Source organism: Balearica regulorum, chromosome 10, assembly GCF_011004875.1.
Source record: "Balearica regulorum gibbericeps isolate bBalReg1 chromosome 10, bBalReg1.pri, whole genome shotgun sequence".
Taxonomy (NCBI): Eukaryota; Metazoa; Chordata; class Aves; order Gruiformes; family Gruidae; genus Balearica; species Balearica regulorum.
In genome coordinates, this window is record NC_046193.1 from 3,637,942 (window position 1) to 3,651,012 (window position 13,071).

At 38.3% G+C, this 13,071-nt stretch overlaps 1 protein-coding gene across 10 annotated transcripts in view; it reads right to left on the bottom strand.

Annotated features, from left to right (window-relative positions):
- ATP2B2 (ATPase plasma membrane Ca2+ transporting 2) overlaps positions 1-13,071 on the bottom strand; it is a 433,201-nt gene that overhangs the window by 96,664 nt on the left and 323,466 nt on the right. For all 10 annotated transcript variants that reach the window (XM_075762785.1, XM_075762787.1, XM_075762781.1 and 7 more), the window contains 2 exons: positions 4,585-4,842; positions 3,471-3,596 (listed from right to left, as the gene is read on the bottom strand). In XM_075762785.1, coding sequence (XP_075618900.1) covers positions 3,471-3,596; positions 4,585-4,842 — 384 coding nt within the window. The remainder of the gene's footprint in view (positions 1-3,470; positions 3,597-4,584; positions 4,843-13,071) is intronic.

The following is a 13,071-nucleotide window of genomic DNA, read 5'->3' on the forward strand; positions in this document are numbered from 1 at the left end:
CGCTCATCGCAGAGAAACGGACCGTTACCACAGTCTCGTTTAAGCTGGTGGCTTTTGCTGCAATGGCTTATGCCACACTATGCAAGCAAATCTCTGTTAATGAACTAAAAGAAGGAAAATGTTTTAGACAGAAGCAGAGTGGAACTATGGAAGAGAAGCTGCTTCTTTCGGTTTCAGGTATATCAGCGTCTGTATTTCCATTTCTGCCCTCCTAGGTGGTACCAGATGTGCTGTATACAGATGGAAATGAACCATCTGGTTTAGTCACCACTTGTACTCTTGGAGTTGCTTCTCAACTACAGTAAATGACTATCTGGATGATTAAACAGGACATTAAACACAGAAACTCATTTAGTTTAATTATGTCATTGAAACTGATTGAATATTAGAGATGTTGTTTCAGGTGCCAATGGTGAAAATAATACTTCCTGATTCAGGGTGTTTACCTTTCACCAAATTTAGCCTCACTAAACAAACTGTGGCTGCAATTCAAATGTTGCCTTTTTGAGTTACTCCTCTCAAACTTGAGCTGTTTTCATTTCCAGCAGATGATTCTAGTTCTAGTGGAGGGTGTCCCTGCCCGCAGCAGGGGCACTGGAACTAGATGATCTGTGAGGTCCCTTCCAACCCAAGCCAGTCTGGGATTCTATGATTAAGGGAGAACAGTGACAAGCAACAACCTGACAGTATTTGTCTAAATTCCAAAAGCCTACCCGGAGATAACTTACTGATGTCTTCAGGTGCAAACGTAAGAGGAAAATGTAAGGTGTGTTTGATGGTTTTGGGGAGGGTTGGTTTGAGGTTTTCTTTTTTTCCTTTAAACAAGTTTCATAAAAATAGAAGTCTAAGCTAACATCCAACAGGAACTCAGCTCTTAAACCAGGTCGCATCCTCCCCCTCTCCCCCGCCCCCAAAAGACATGGTGGTTTCCAAGTTTTGGGGTTTTGGACTACTAACAATTTCCAGTGGGCACATCAGCTCCCACACCATTGGGATTAAACCTTGCATTGTATCTATGGAAAAAGGTAGGTTTTTGCATGATAGAATCTCAAATCATCAACTCTATTCCTGAGCCTGTAGAGTTTGGGGATTTTCTAACACAGCATGAGTAAAAATTCATTAGTGTAAGTATTGAACAAAGGTGTGTGCAGTACTTGTTGAAATAGCACATTAATTCTTTACCTTCTTTGTAATCGTAATAGAGATCACAGAGTAATATGTAATATAGTATTAGTAATATAGAAAAATAAAGAGTATAAACTTTCTTTTACTCTGCAATAAAAACATAAAGACAAATTTCTCTCCTTACAGCAAAGAAAATTGAGGGTTTTTTTGAAGCAAGAGAAAACCATCTTTTCTCCTAACTTGACTGCTTTCCCTTTCTCGGCAATACCTTCATGGTCTTTTCACAGCCACCACTGAAATCTGTGGGTATTCAAAAAGTTCTAATTCAATTTAGGAATATGTGAGATTAATCAATGGAAACTGCATAATCAGAAAACCTCGAGAATTCAACAACACGGTATTTAATTGATAGAAGTCTATGATATTTCACGATAGAAGTTTCTGTAAGAAAATATCGTTATTAAAACTATGTCTTTAAAATTAAAATTTTATGTCAGTTACAAAACAGTACAACTATCAGCTAAGAAAAAAGAAATGGAAAAAAAATGCACAAATACTTCATGGACAACATTGCGTTACAAATTTTGTTAGGAACAGCAACAGTGAACTACCCTTCCTCAAAATATCACTGCAGGCCTCCCTGTGTACACACTGGAAAGCATCTCCAAGAGAATTCTTGATCTACAATCAAGTTAAGCCTAAATATCTGCACTACTAAGACAAATCAAATTATTGTAAATTCTGCAAAATAACAGTCAGTGGTTTCATACACTACTCATGAAATTCAGAACACTTCCTTGCGTTGCCGTACAGTGCATCAAAGAGCCAGAGGGACACCAAGAATTCAAAACCCACGCTGTCCCCACTGCTCGGCATGTCTGTACGTGTGTTGCCTGCACATGCTGAGCTCTTCGTTGTATTTACTCTGCACAAACGCAGCCTTCGGAGTTTGCAGCTACTCCACTAATCTTTATTAGCCTCTACTGAACGCATGCAAACGTATTTTTCAGACATATACAACTTGGGGTTTTACAGCATGAACAGCAAAAGGCATACACTTGGCAGGGACACTGCAGCAAACACGTTTAATAAATAAATACTACAATACTTTTAAAGACATCAAAGGATTTTTTTTCCTTAAAGAGCAAAGGAAATTTGTTTTGCTGTTTTATTCTCAAAAGCAATAGGAATTTTGTGTGTCATTTGGAAAAAAAAAAAAAATTAATACACGGTTTCAGGCAGAAAGATGCTTGAAACTTCCTAAAGTTAAAATTAATTAACATGGTCTTTTGTAACATGAAATCTGTGGCAATGGCAAGTCCACAAACGACATTAGCAATTTCTTCATCTGAAGTTAACACAGCCACCTTTTGACTGAAATCTGATGGTTTTTTACCAGACCACAATTCCATAAGTTACATAATAAACACTCATAATCTCACAGTCAGTGTACTAATTATCCAATTTTAAATTTGGAAAGGATTTGCACTGTTAATCAAAATTGTCACATCCTTACTTGTCTCTCCTGGACAAAACCATCTCCCATCAGTTGCTCTTGGCAAACACCAGCTCAGTGAGGCAGGGTCGGGGCATGTGTACTTACCTGCTGCATTGCAACATAAAGATTCTGTTTGGGGTGACTCTTGGCTGCTGGTACAACCAGAGAGCAAAGAGAATCCTTTCCATGAATAAAAAGTTCAAATGTATTTGAAAATGACTGTTTGAGGTTATAACACACTGATGATCATTAGGAGATCAGCAGGCTGTTATTTTGTGATCACATCCCAGCTGGAATCCATTGACAACCAACCTATTTGGGAACTATCCTTATTAGAATTAAAAAATCACATTCCATGTGACTGATTTACTGTATAGAATTATATTACAAATTACATATATTACAAATAACTTGAATTTACCACAGAAGTCAAGCCCACAATATTTTAGTATATCCATTTCCTTCTAAGCACATTGTTTCTTTTTCTATTGTATCTAGTATACACACAAAGAAAGTGTTTAAAGAGACTTTAAAAGCCTTTGAAATTTAATGGTTAAATTAAAACCAGCGTGCAATGAATTGAAACAATTGTTATTTCCCTAAGTGATAATTTCCTTCTCCTCTGAAAATGTTTCATTACTTTCTCGCTTTATAAAATAAGTATGATGATTAGAAATAATTGCACACAATCAAAACCCAATGGCATGCCTTTTGAATGACAGACAAGGCCAGTGTCTGTTCATAAGATCAGCTGTATCTCGGTTACCAAAACCTGATGGTGTGGAAAACCAAACCTGAAGCAAGCAGTGCATAAAAGACAACTCAGCAAGAATTCGGGCAGATTTACCTGACAGTAGCATTGGGTCTTTGTCAACAGATTTGCGGACTTGGTCTGACTCTCCCGTTAAAGAGCTTTCATCAATTTTAAGATCATTTCCTTGAATAAATATCCCATCGGCAGGTAGAAGATCACCTTTCAGTAAGAACATGGTAATGGAAAACCACAGTAGTTTAGTAAGATTGCTTTTATAATTACATAATGATTTTTGTTATAAAATAACAATTAGCAACAATTGCATTAAAATGTAAAAGAGTGAAAGAATACGGTCCGTATTAGCCATATTATTGCAATCCTATAGGGAAGGGCCTTTGTGTTGCAAGTATTTTTTGCTTAATGCTATCCCAGAGTCAGAATGCGTCACATTTAACTTACGATGAACATAACAATCACTGAGATTCGGCAGGGAAGTACTCTTCTTAACACGACGTGAAGGTTTCTCTATCAGACTTCACAGGAATTAACAGTGGCTAATAAAGAGTTGGGCTGCCCTTTCCCCTTCCCCTCTCTGGAAGCCCTTAGCGAAGTCCAGGAGAAACTCGGTGGTTGACAGAACAGGCATTTTGCTGGAATTTGCCAGCTCAGTCAAACACAGAGTACGCAGAGTTCCTGCAAAAGTCTTCTGTTCACTGGCGCACAGGGCTTTCCCTAGGGCCTATAATTACAAGGCATCCACCTACTAGAAGCATCTGATCGGGGGGCACTTACGGGATCCATAGCTCTGGAGCAGCCTACTAAGTGGGGTGAGCACAGAGACACAATTCCCTTTCACGGAGCAGTTAAAAATACTTCCTCTTATTCCTAACTGGTCAGAACCCAAAAATTCCAAATAGCGTAATCCTCCATGAAAGAGAATTACCTTTGTACGAACAGTTCTTGTCTTTGTCAGTGAAAAGAAGTGAAGATTACAAAACCAAAATTAATTACTGCAGTTTTATAGCAAGTATCTTAGGTTTTCCTTTTGCCCTAACGACCAAATTGTTATCTTAACTGTCAACAATAATGACACCACATAATTCTCTGTCTTTTAAATCACTTCCAGTGAAGTGAGTCTATTCTGCTAGAAAGGCAAAGGAGAATAAATAAAGTTCAGAAAAGTAGACACCTAGTTGATGGAACTTACCGTATTTCACCTGTGCAATGTCACCAACTACTATCTCTGCCACTGGGATTTGGATAACCTGGCCACCTCGGACAACAGTGAATTTCTGTTCCTGCTCAATACGACTTTGAAGCCCACGAAACTGCTTCTCCTTGCTCCAGTCATTGAAGGCAGTGACAAGAACAACACAGATAACAGAGAGTAGGATGGCAGCACCTTCAATCCAGCCAGCTTCAGCCTCACCTTCATCTTCAGCTCCTCCTGTTGCAGTACCACATCCTGCAAAGCCAACATTAAGAATCATTCAGTCAAGCAAAGACCAGGTTTATCATCTTCGTCACAAGAAGAAAAACTTGCTGTGAAATGGCAACGAGGTTAAGGAATAGAACTGCTTTTCAAAGTACTGCCTGCGACATGAAACATGGCAGAATAGAGAAAAAGGAGAAGTAAAGATGTCTGAGGAAAAGAGAAAGAAACCAAATCAAAAGAAATTTTGGATCTTTAAACTTTTCTACTAACAAGCTATCCTTGGCAAACCCAAACTGCGCAAATGGAAAAAGACGGCACCACGTCTGTTATCTAATACAAGCGTTGATACTTCACCTGAGCTATCAAGCACTTCCAGAAATAAGAAAGACTTACTAAGAGCGGCAAGAAGGACTAAAACAATGAGTAATATCAATCAATGCAACGCAATGGCATTAAATTGAGATTAAAGAAAACAGATTAAGTTGAAACAGATTTAAGAAATAATTTTCAATACAATTTCTAAATGTTCTCAACTAAATGCACTTATAAGGAACACTTGTTTGAAAAACAGAGATGAACTAAATATATCAGTGTTTAAATGTGATAATGAAAGTGTATTAGGGAACACTGAGTAAAAATAATAGCCTAATAGTAATTCATCTTTCTCCTTACAGGGAAATATAGTGGCATGCTTATAGAACTGTAAGTATACTATTTTTGTCACAAGTAAAAGAGTACTAAAAAATACATTCTATGTATTAATTCTGAAATGTTAATTCTGAATTGCTTTACACACATCTGTTAATTATTTATTTCAAAGTAAGATGCAATTAAAATTTAAATAGATTTCCTAGACAGTATTCTCAACATATCCTCCTTAATAAAATAAGGCCTAAAAAAAGATAGTTTATAACAGTGGACAGCAAAGGACACATATTAGAATCATACAATTCCGAGAGATCCCAACTGACAGGAGAGAAAAAGAACTCAGTACGAGTGACTGAGGGAGAGAAGAAATCTTTTAATTTTTCATGAAGAACTGAACTAGGCAGGCATTGACATTGCTTTTCCTTCTTACCCAGCTACGAGGGTTTAGCAACTTAGCAACCGTGTTGCTTCCATCTATGACTAAAGTTTAATTTTGGTATATTCGTCACCTGTCACTAGAGGGAATTATCAAGCAATTTGATTTCTATTTTTGAGTTACAAAGATTTCCCTGTAACATGAGCATCATAATTCATTAACCAGCTGAGTAATTACTCTTGCATATGAACAGTAACAAAATTACCAACAGTCAAAAGAAGAAAGATGAGACTGAACATCCACTAAGTGAAGAAAATTAAAATAAATGGAGTTTTTACCCATGTTCTCTGTAGTTTAAATTTAGACTTAACCTAAACGAAAGGCAAAGCACGCTCCTGGGAGAAGGGGCTTTCCTCGCAGGGATGTCCTTACACTGATAACTCATGTGAACCTTTCTCTGCAGTACAAGAACCTCGCTAAAGAAATAATTTTTATAGCACCCAAGAAAGAAATAAAGTAATCTTTTGTAAGTTCAGTACCTTAAGCTACTTAAAACCAGTCCTGAATACAACTTACAAACCACACCTCCAATTTCTTCCTTCGGCAGAACATTACTTTTGGGAAGGACTAATGAACTTTAATCTGTTGAACCTTAATAATCTTAATTGGTCTGTGTTAGATTTTAAATTACTTTTCCAAATCAGTAGATTCACTTTTGCCTTGTTTGGATTAAGTGCTTTCCTAGTACAAGTAATTTTGTTTTGGCAAATATAAGACAAAAAGTCACTGTTCATTTTCATTAGATACGATTTAGAATTAAATATCGTGAGTAACCTATTCTTTTCAACAGCACGCTTCCTCTCCTATTTCTCACCAAAGAAACATGGCCTGGTCTAGCTGCAGTCCAAGACTGATTTTATTTCCTTTTTAGATGGTTGAAGCGTAGTCTAGCTCGTACAAAAGCTACGGTGATCCCTTGGTCCATGTTAACTGACAACAGTAAGGTGCAGAGTGACCGATGGGGTGGGCAGCTCAGCTCTTCACCAGCGTTGGCCAGTTCCACTGGGGTGACCTTTATTTACTTTATTCTGCCGTCTCACTGAAAATCTTTGTTTTCTGCATATGGATTACCAATCATTTATATCGTGATATTTTCTACAAAATCAAGAATTAATATTATGTAATAGTTAAATACAAGTTTTTAGTTTGAGCTATATCAGCATGCCCTAAAAAAATCAGCCATTTGAAAGACACAAGCTGTGCTTTGTCCTTCATTATCATTATGGCTCTGGACATATGTAAACTTCATAGTAGTAGCAGCTGAGTAGAATATCCTCTCTCTACAGCAGAAAGCTACCACTTTGGAGAAAAGTCATTGCTTTATGCCAACGAACCAATCGGCCTGGTCACTGCCTCCGAGATGAGACGGAGAAACCAAATGACAGCTAGTCGGTGCACTTGAACCCAGCGCTAACACACTGTACCTGGAATGGCCCGGAGAGTAACATTGCTGCGTCCCTTCAGGAAAAACCCCCCAAACTTCTTGATTCAGTAAAAACAAGTTAAAAATAAAAACATTCATTGACACGAGTAATGGAATTAATGTATGTGTTGTCAGAACAGATCTCCGTGTTAATATCGCAATACCATTCCTAGTTTGTTCATATAACCAGAAAAAATAGTCTAACGTAGCATGTAAATAAAACAAGATGTTATCATTAAGATGAAAGGAATTGTGTTTACCTGTCTCATAGATTATGCACAAGCAAAGAATATAATTCACTCTTCGTATTACAGCTGAAAAAATTGTTTGTAAGAATGAAAGAAAATCTGGAGAAAACAGACTGAACTTAGATCAAGCTCTGGGAAAGTGTCCCTAAATTTGACAAGCTTCTGTACTGAACAACAATTCATGATTTTAACTTCTAAAATCCTGCGAAAATTCTCCATAACCCAATGGAAACAACAAAAGTTCAAATGCATTTAAGTTATTTTCTGTTCATTCAGTCAGGCAATGCTAAATTCAGAAGGAGGAAAGGTACTTGTAAGGGAGGAAGGAATTCTTGGAGTGAGAGCCAGGAGTAGAGAAATGAATTGCTAGACACGGTCAAAAATTAATTAGTTGATTAACATGGTCAAAACCAGAAGTTAGTCTTTTAGATGGATGGAAGAAACGGTGAGTTGCTTTATGGATTTTAGAATTCTTATTGGTCGAGAGTCAATCTGGCTTCTGTAAAGCTACAAGTGTGGCTTCCCTGGCTATCTGACACACCAAGAGGTAAATTCTCCCACAGAGGTGGACAGGTAGCATGAAGCAGACAGCTCCCACTGGTTTCATTCAATATGACTCAAAATTAAAACAGTCAACAACATATGGGAGACAAAGTCTTTTTTTATTTTTCCTCTCTCTCAAAGGATCAGAACTCAGGACCACAATTTTCAAGACCACAGAAAGGTTGACAGGACACAAACGGGAATCTTCCTCGCTGCCCTGCAGATCCCCAGCCTGCAGGCTGGCCAACCATGCCCTCTGCTAAGCACCACGGGGACACGCGCTCCTGTCTGCTCCAGCTGATTCCCTCATTTAATCCCACATGTCAGATGAATGGTGGTCCTAAGTGACCAGAAAAAACCCCCCAATACTTCATTATCAGTATGTTTCAGGTTAGGAAGAAGCAGAATTTCAGCTCTGTAAGGAGTTTGAACCTAAAGGACGAGGTAGTCTCCAAGTTGAAGCAGGAGCCGAGCAAGGCTTTTGAATATCGAAGATTTTGAGGTAGACGCTTGTAACACCAGTTCAGAAATGAAATTGCTCTTTTTGTGGATCTAACCTAAGATAACTAAAACCGGGATCTTTAAATGATTAACCAAGCTGATCATCAGACTTTCCCAGAATTTTGTCTTTGCTTTTTACAGTCCCACAGAAATGAAATGGAATAAAAGTGCTAAATACATTAATGCAAAATGTGCAAATCATGCTCATTATAGGAATAAACTCTATCACCTTCAAGGGAGTAGATAACTATCTAGTTCTTACAATAGTAAGATTTCAGAACAGATTTTTTTAACAGACAAGCAGGATTTAAAAATGTCACCTGCCCTCCAAGAGCTGACCTATCTGTCAGGAAACATTTTCTTGAACTATGTTGTGTCCTTGCTTGAAAACTATTTTAGATGTATTCCCTTTTAATAGGGGGGGGGGAATTTTAAAAAAAAGGAAACATGCATCTCCATTGGTATAAGTTTGTACAATTCCTTCTTATATACTTAAGGAAAAACTTTTTATTTTTCTTCTGCCATTATGTCCCATAGGATTTTCTAGACATTCTGGAAAGACTTATATGTATTTCCAGGAAGAAACCACACATATTCATAGGAGAAAACCCCCACGTACTTCTTAACTATACACTTAGACTGTCTTCCTTATCGTAGTACACAGAGTCACACAGTGTTGACTCTACACTTAAGGGGAAAAGAAGGAATATAAATAAGACACACAAAAGGCATCATCATCATCATCATCATCATAATATGCCTAAGTAGCAAAATATAGTTCAAAGCATCTAATGTTTATTCCATATAAACTTTAAAAAATTGTGTTAAGGTCTCAGATTGCTGTTATGTTATCACAAGATAGTACTTGGTTCCCAGTGTCATCAAAAAATATGCCTGAGATTTTATTGAAAGGCACAGACTGAAAACATCACAAAAGAATTTTTAATAGGCATATGCAATTTGTAGTAGCCTTTTATTCCTTGACATTGAATTGTGAAGTACTCATTTAAAATTCTATTTAACATAGGTCCTATCTGTTCAGAAAATCCAATTTCCAAGAAGTAAACACATTTTTAATACGAAGCTATTTTCTACTGTAACTACGAACATATGCCATGTGTGTGTCATTCCCCAAAGCCTCATCCTCATGAGACAGAAAACGCGTACTCAGTTTGAAACCGAGATTCTAAAGGTGTGACTGCAAGTCATGAATGTAAAGGGCTGTAACTCATCCGGCATTAAAAAAGCAGAGGAAGTCATAAAATGGATTAGCTTATTCCAAAAAAGTGCGCAGGGACAGACAGGTGAGCTGAGTGCCCCTCAGAGGAGTGGGAAGACCTGACGGGGTGGCCTCAAAGAGCATTCAGATGTACAAAAGGGGACCAATATGATTGTGTCCTCCATAAAATATCTCAAAAGTACATTACCAAAAACTTGTGGAAGGAGAACAGAATTTTAAAAGCTTAACATTTGGCCAGAAACAGGTCAGCAAAGACTGTTGGAAAAGTTTTCTATAGAAATGAGAGGAAGATAGAATCCAAAAGTAAAGAGGATTCAGGAAAAAAAGAATGGGAAGGTAATTCAAACCACCACGCGTAGTCAGTCCATCTGAAGTCGCACCAACCCGGGTTTCTGCCTCATCAGAGATTGCGAGCAACCTGGGCGCAAGAGCTAGGGGCTGCAAAACCTGCCCAAGAACCTGGAAAGCTGAGCAACAGCCAGGCACGCAGCCTCTGCTGCACCGTTTATGCGCTCAATTAATTGCCAGGAATTTCAAAATTAATCTGAGAAGCCTACTCTGCATTAGCAGTATTTTAATTATATGTAAGGTTTTAGAAAGAAAAAAATAAGAAAGCGAGGCGTAGGCTATTAAAAGGGAAGGGAACCGTAGCATAGAAAAGACTCAAAGACACTTGTGCCAAAAGGGGAAGGTGAGAAAGGAGCGGAAGATTTAAGAGCAGGTTAAGGCACTTCAGGAAGACAGCGAGCAGGAAACAACACGGTAACTGGCAGGAGAAAATAATTTGATTGATGTTATTAATCACTTTAATTTGGTGAAAGCCAGAAAGGGGGAAAGGAAAAAAAAAAAAAAAACGAAAAGGCCACAAATAGCCAGAGAGCATCATCTGACACTTCACCAGGCTCAGGTCCTGCTGGAAACTGGAAGGCTTTTAAGGTCATAGACACCATTTCAATATACGTTTCCCATACTATCAACCAAGTCTGGGCAAACACAGAGAGACGCGTATAAGCACTGTGCAGCTAACGAGTATCTGTGTAAGATTTCAAATAAGTATGAGGAGATTCTTAAAGCTGCTTTGAATAGCATAACGATTATAATTACAAACCATACAGTCTTAAGCTGCAGCATGGTAATTTTTAAATCAGAAAAAAGTACATTTTTAAAAATCTGCGAACATCTGTATTCCTAAGTCCCCAACCTACAGCACGTACCTCTCAGCTACTCAGTTCAACCTACACATTTCTATTTTTAAGCTGAGAATACCTTCTGGCATTTAAATTCCCTAGGAAAATCTCATAACGCCCCCAGAGGTAATTTTTTTAGTCAGTCAAACTGGTTTTGTCATCAGAAAGACAACAGTTCCCATGATAAAAACTTTTTATTTAATCGCTTGCTGTAAAGCCATTTTTCCTTACCTGCAACTCCAGCCCTGCTGTTATTAAAGCAAATTGAGCAGCTCTAACTTAGAGCTTTTTCATTAGTAAAGCTGGGCTCTCGTTACTAACATCACAAGTGACGTTTCTTATTTTATCAAACGTATTCAGTTGGGTAGGAAAAGGAACAACAACCAAAAATCATGTAATAAATCCCATAAACTCTCCTCCTTAACAGGATTTTTTAAGCTGTACCAGATACCGCAGTATTTATTTTTACAAATTCTTCCTTGTGTCATATAATTTGCTACAAAAGCAATCCAAAGAGCGCTTGCCAGTTACTGAAGCACCAGCGTCCCTTCCCCAAAGGCTGTGCGCGATGACGCGTCACCAGATGCGGAATCCCTTCCCGCGCGAGGCAGCGAGGCCACAGGCTGGCCAGGCTCCGAGGGCCACTGCAGAGCCAGAGCCAACAGAAACTACCGCAACTTCAAAAATGCAGTTTTCTGTCTTCTTCTCGTACTCCCCAGGGACTTCTTCAACCACAAAAACCATTTTCTCGTTACTTGTATGAAGTCAAAGCGCGTTCTCCAGAAACACACGCGTTTCTGTGAGCAGCTACGCAGAAGGGATTTCCTAGCATGAGGTATTTGTACTACACACATTTCAGGTTTAGGGTGCTTGTATATTCACTAAAAGTGATTGGTGGATACTTACTTGAAGACAATATTAGAATTCCTTGCTCAGTGATATGTCAGTTAGTTATATAAGGATTAGGGGATGGGAGGGAGGAGAAAAAAAAAAGAAAAAATATACTGTCCCTGTAGGTTTGTTATATAACTGTCAACTTTAGAGTTCAATATTAAATATTTACATCGTTTTGACATATTCATGCAAGGAAACAAATCAGTAAGCCCTGAAAGCATATATATTCACACATTCCTCGGCCTGATCACAAACATTTGTGAGCAGAGAAATGTTAATTAAAATACTCACTCAACTTCAAGAGACGCAATATGTCGAGCAAGATTCTTCCGCCTGGCACCTCCAGAGAAATGCATTTGGTAGAGATCACTCAGAAGGATGGGGTCCGAACTCCACCAAAGGCAACGCAAGGGAACCTTCCAGAATGTTTATATTCAGTTTTGTTTCCTTATGTTGCCACTCAGAGAAAGTAGAGAAAGGCCAAAATGGGAATTTGAATCACAAGTCCTGTTCGTAGGGATTGCAAGGGAAAACCTTGACACCAGACTGCTATAGTTTTACTGTACGTTGCTCAGAGCTAAAAATGTCTGGTACATATAGCCACCTATCCAAAAGGTAAAATACAGTTTTCAAGTGGAAGAATCAGAGCTTGAAAGTTGTCCTCTGTGTTTATTAAGAAAGAGTTCAAGTGCAGTTACTCAACAGTGCTGCAAGATCGTGTCTTAGCAGAGTTTTACTTACAGAACTGATACTTCTGGAGGATCTCTTCCTGGCAAATATGTGAGAAGATTTTCTATTTCATCCCAAAGTTCTCAATCTCATTACCTCACGTCCCCAGTTGAGAGCTAAGTCGTGCTTGGCAACCTGGAAATCTATCTAACGAGCGATATCTAAAAGCAATCCAGTTTTGTTGATGAATGAATCTCTAATGAAGGGAAGGTATCTATGGGACTTAATTTTTTGCAGTCCAACACAGATTTGTAGAAACCAGATGTAGGTCACTTTACATTATGAAACAATTATTTAATTTGCAGGTCCCACACGACACAACGTGCACATTTTGCACTTTACAAGTTCTTAATGTGCTGTTACTGAAGCCAGCTCAAGTCTTAAACTTAGGTCACTCACCAGTGTCGCTG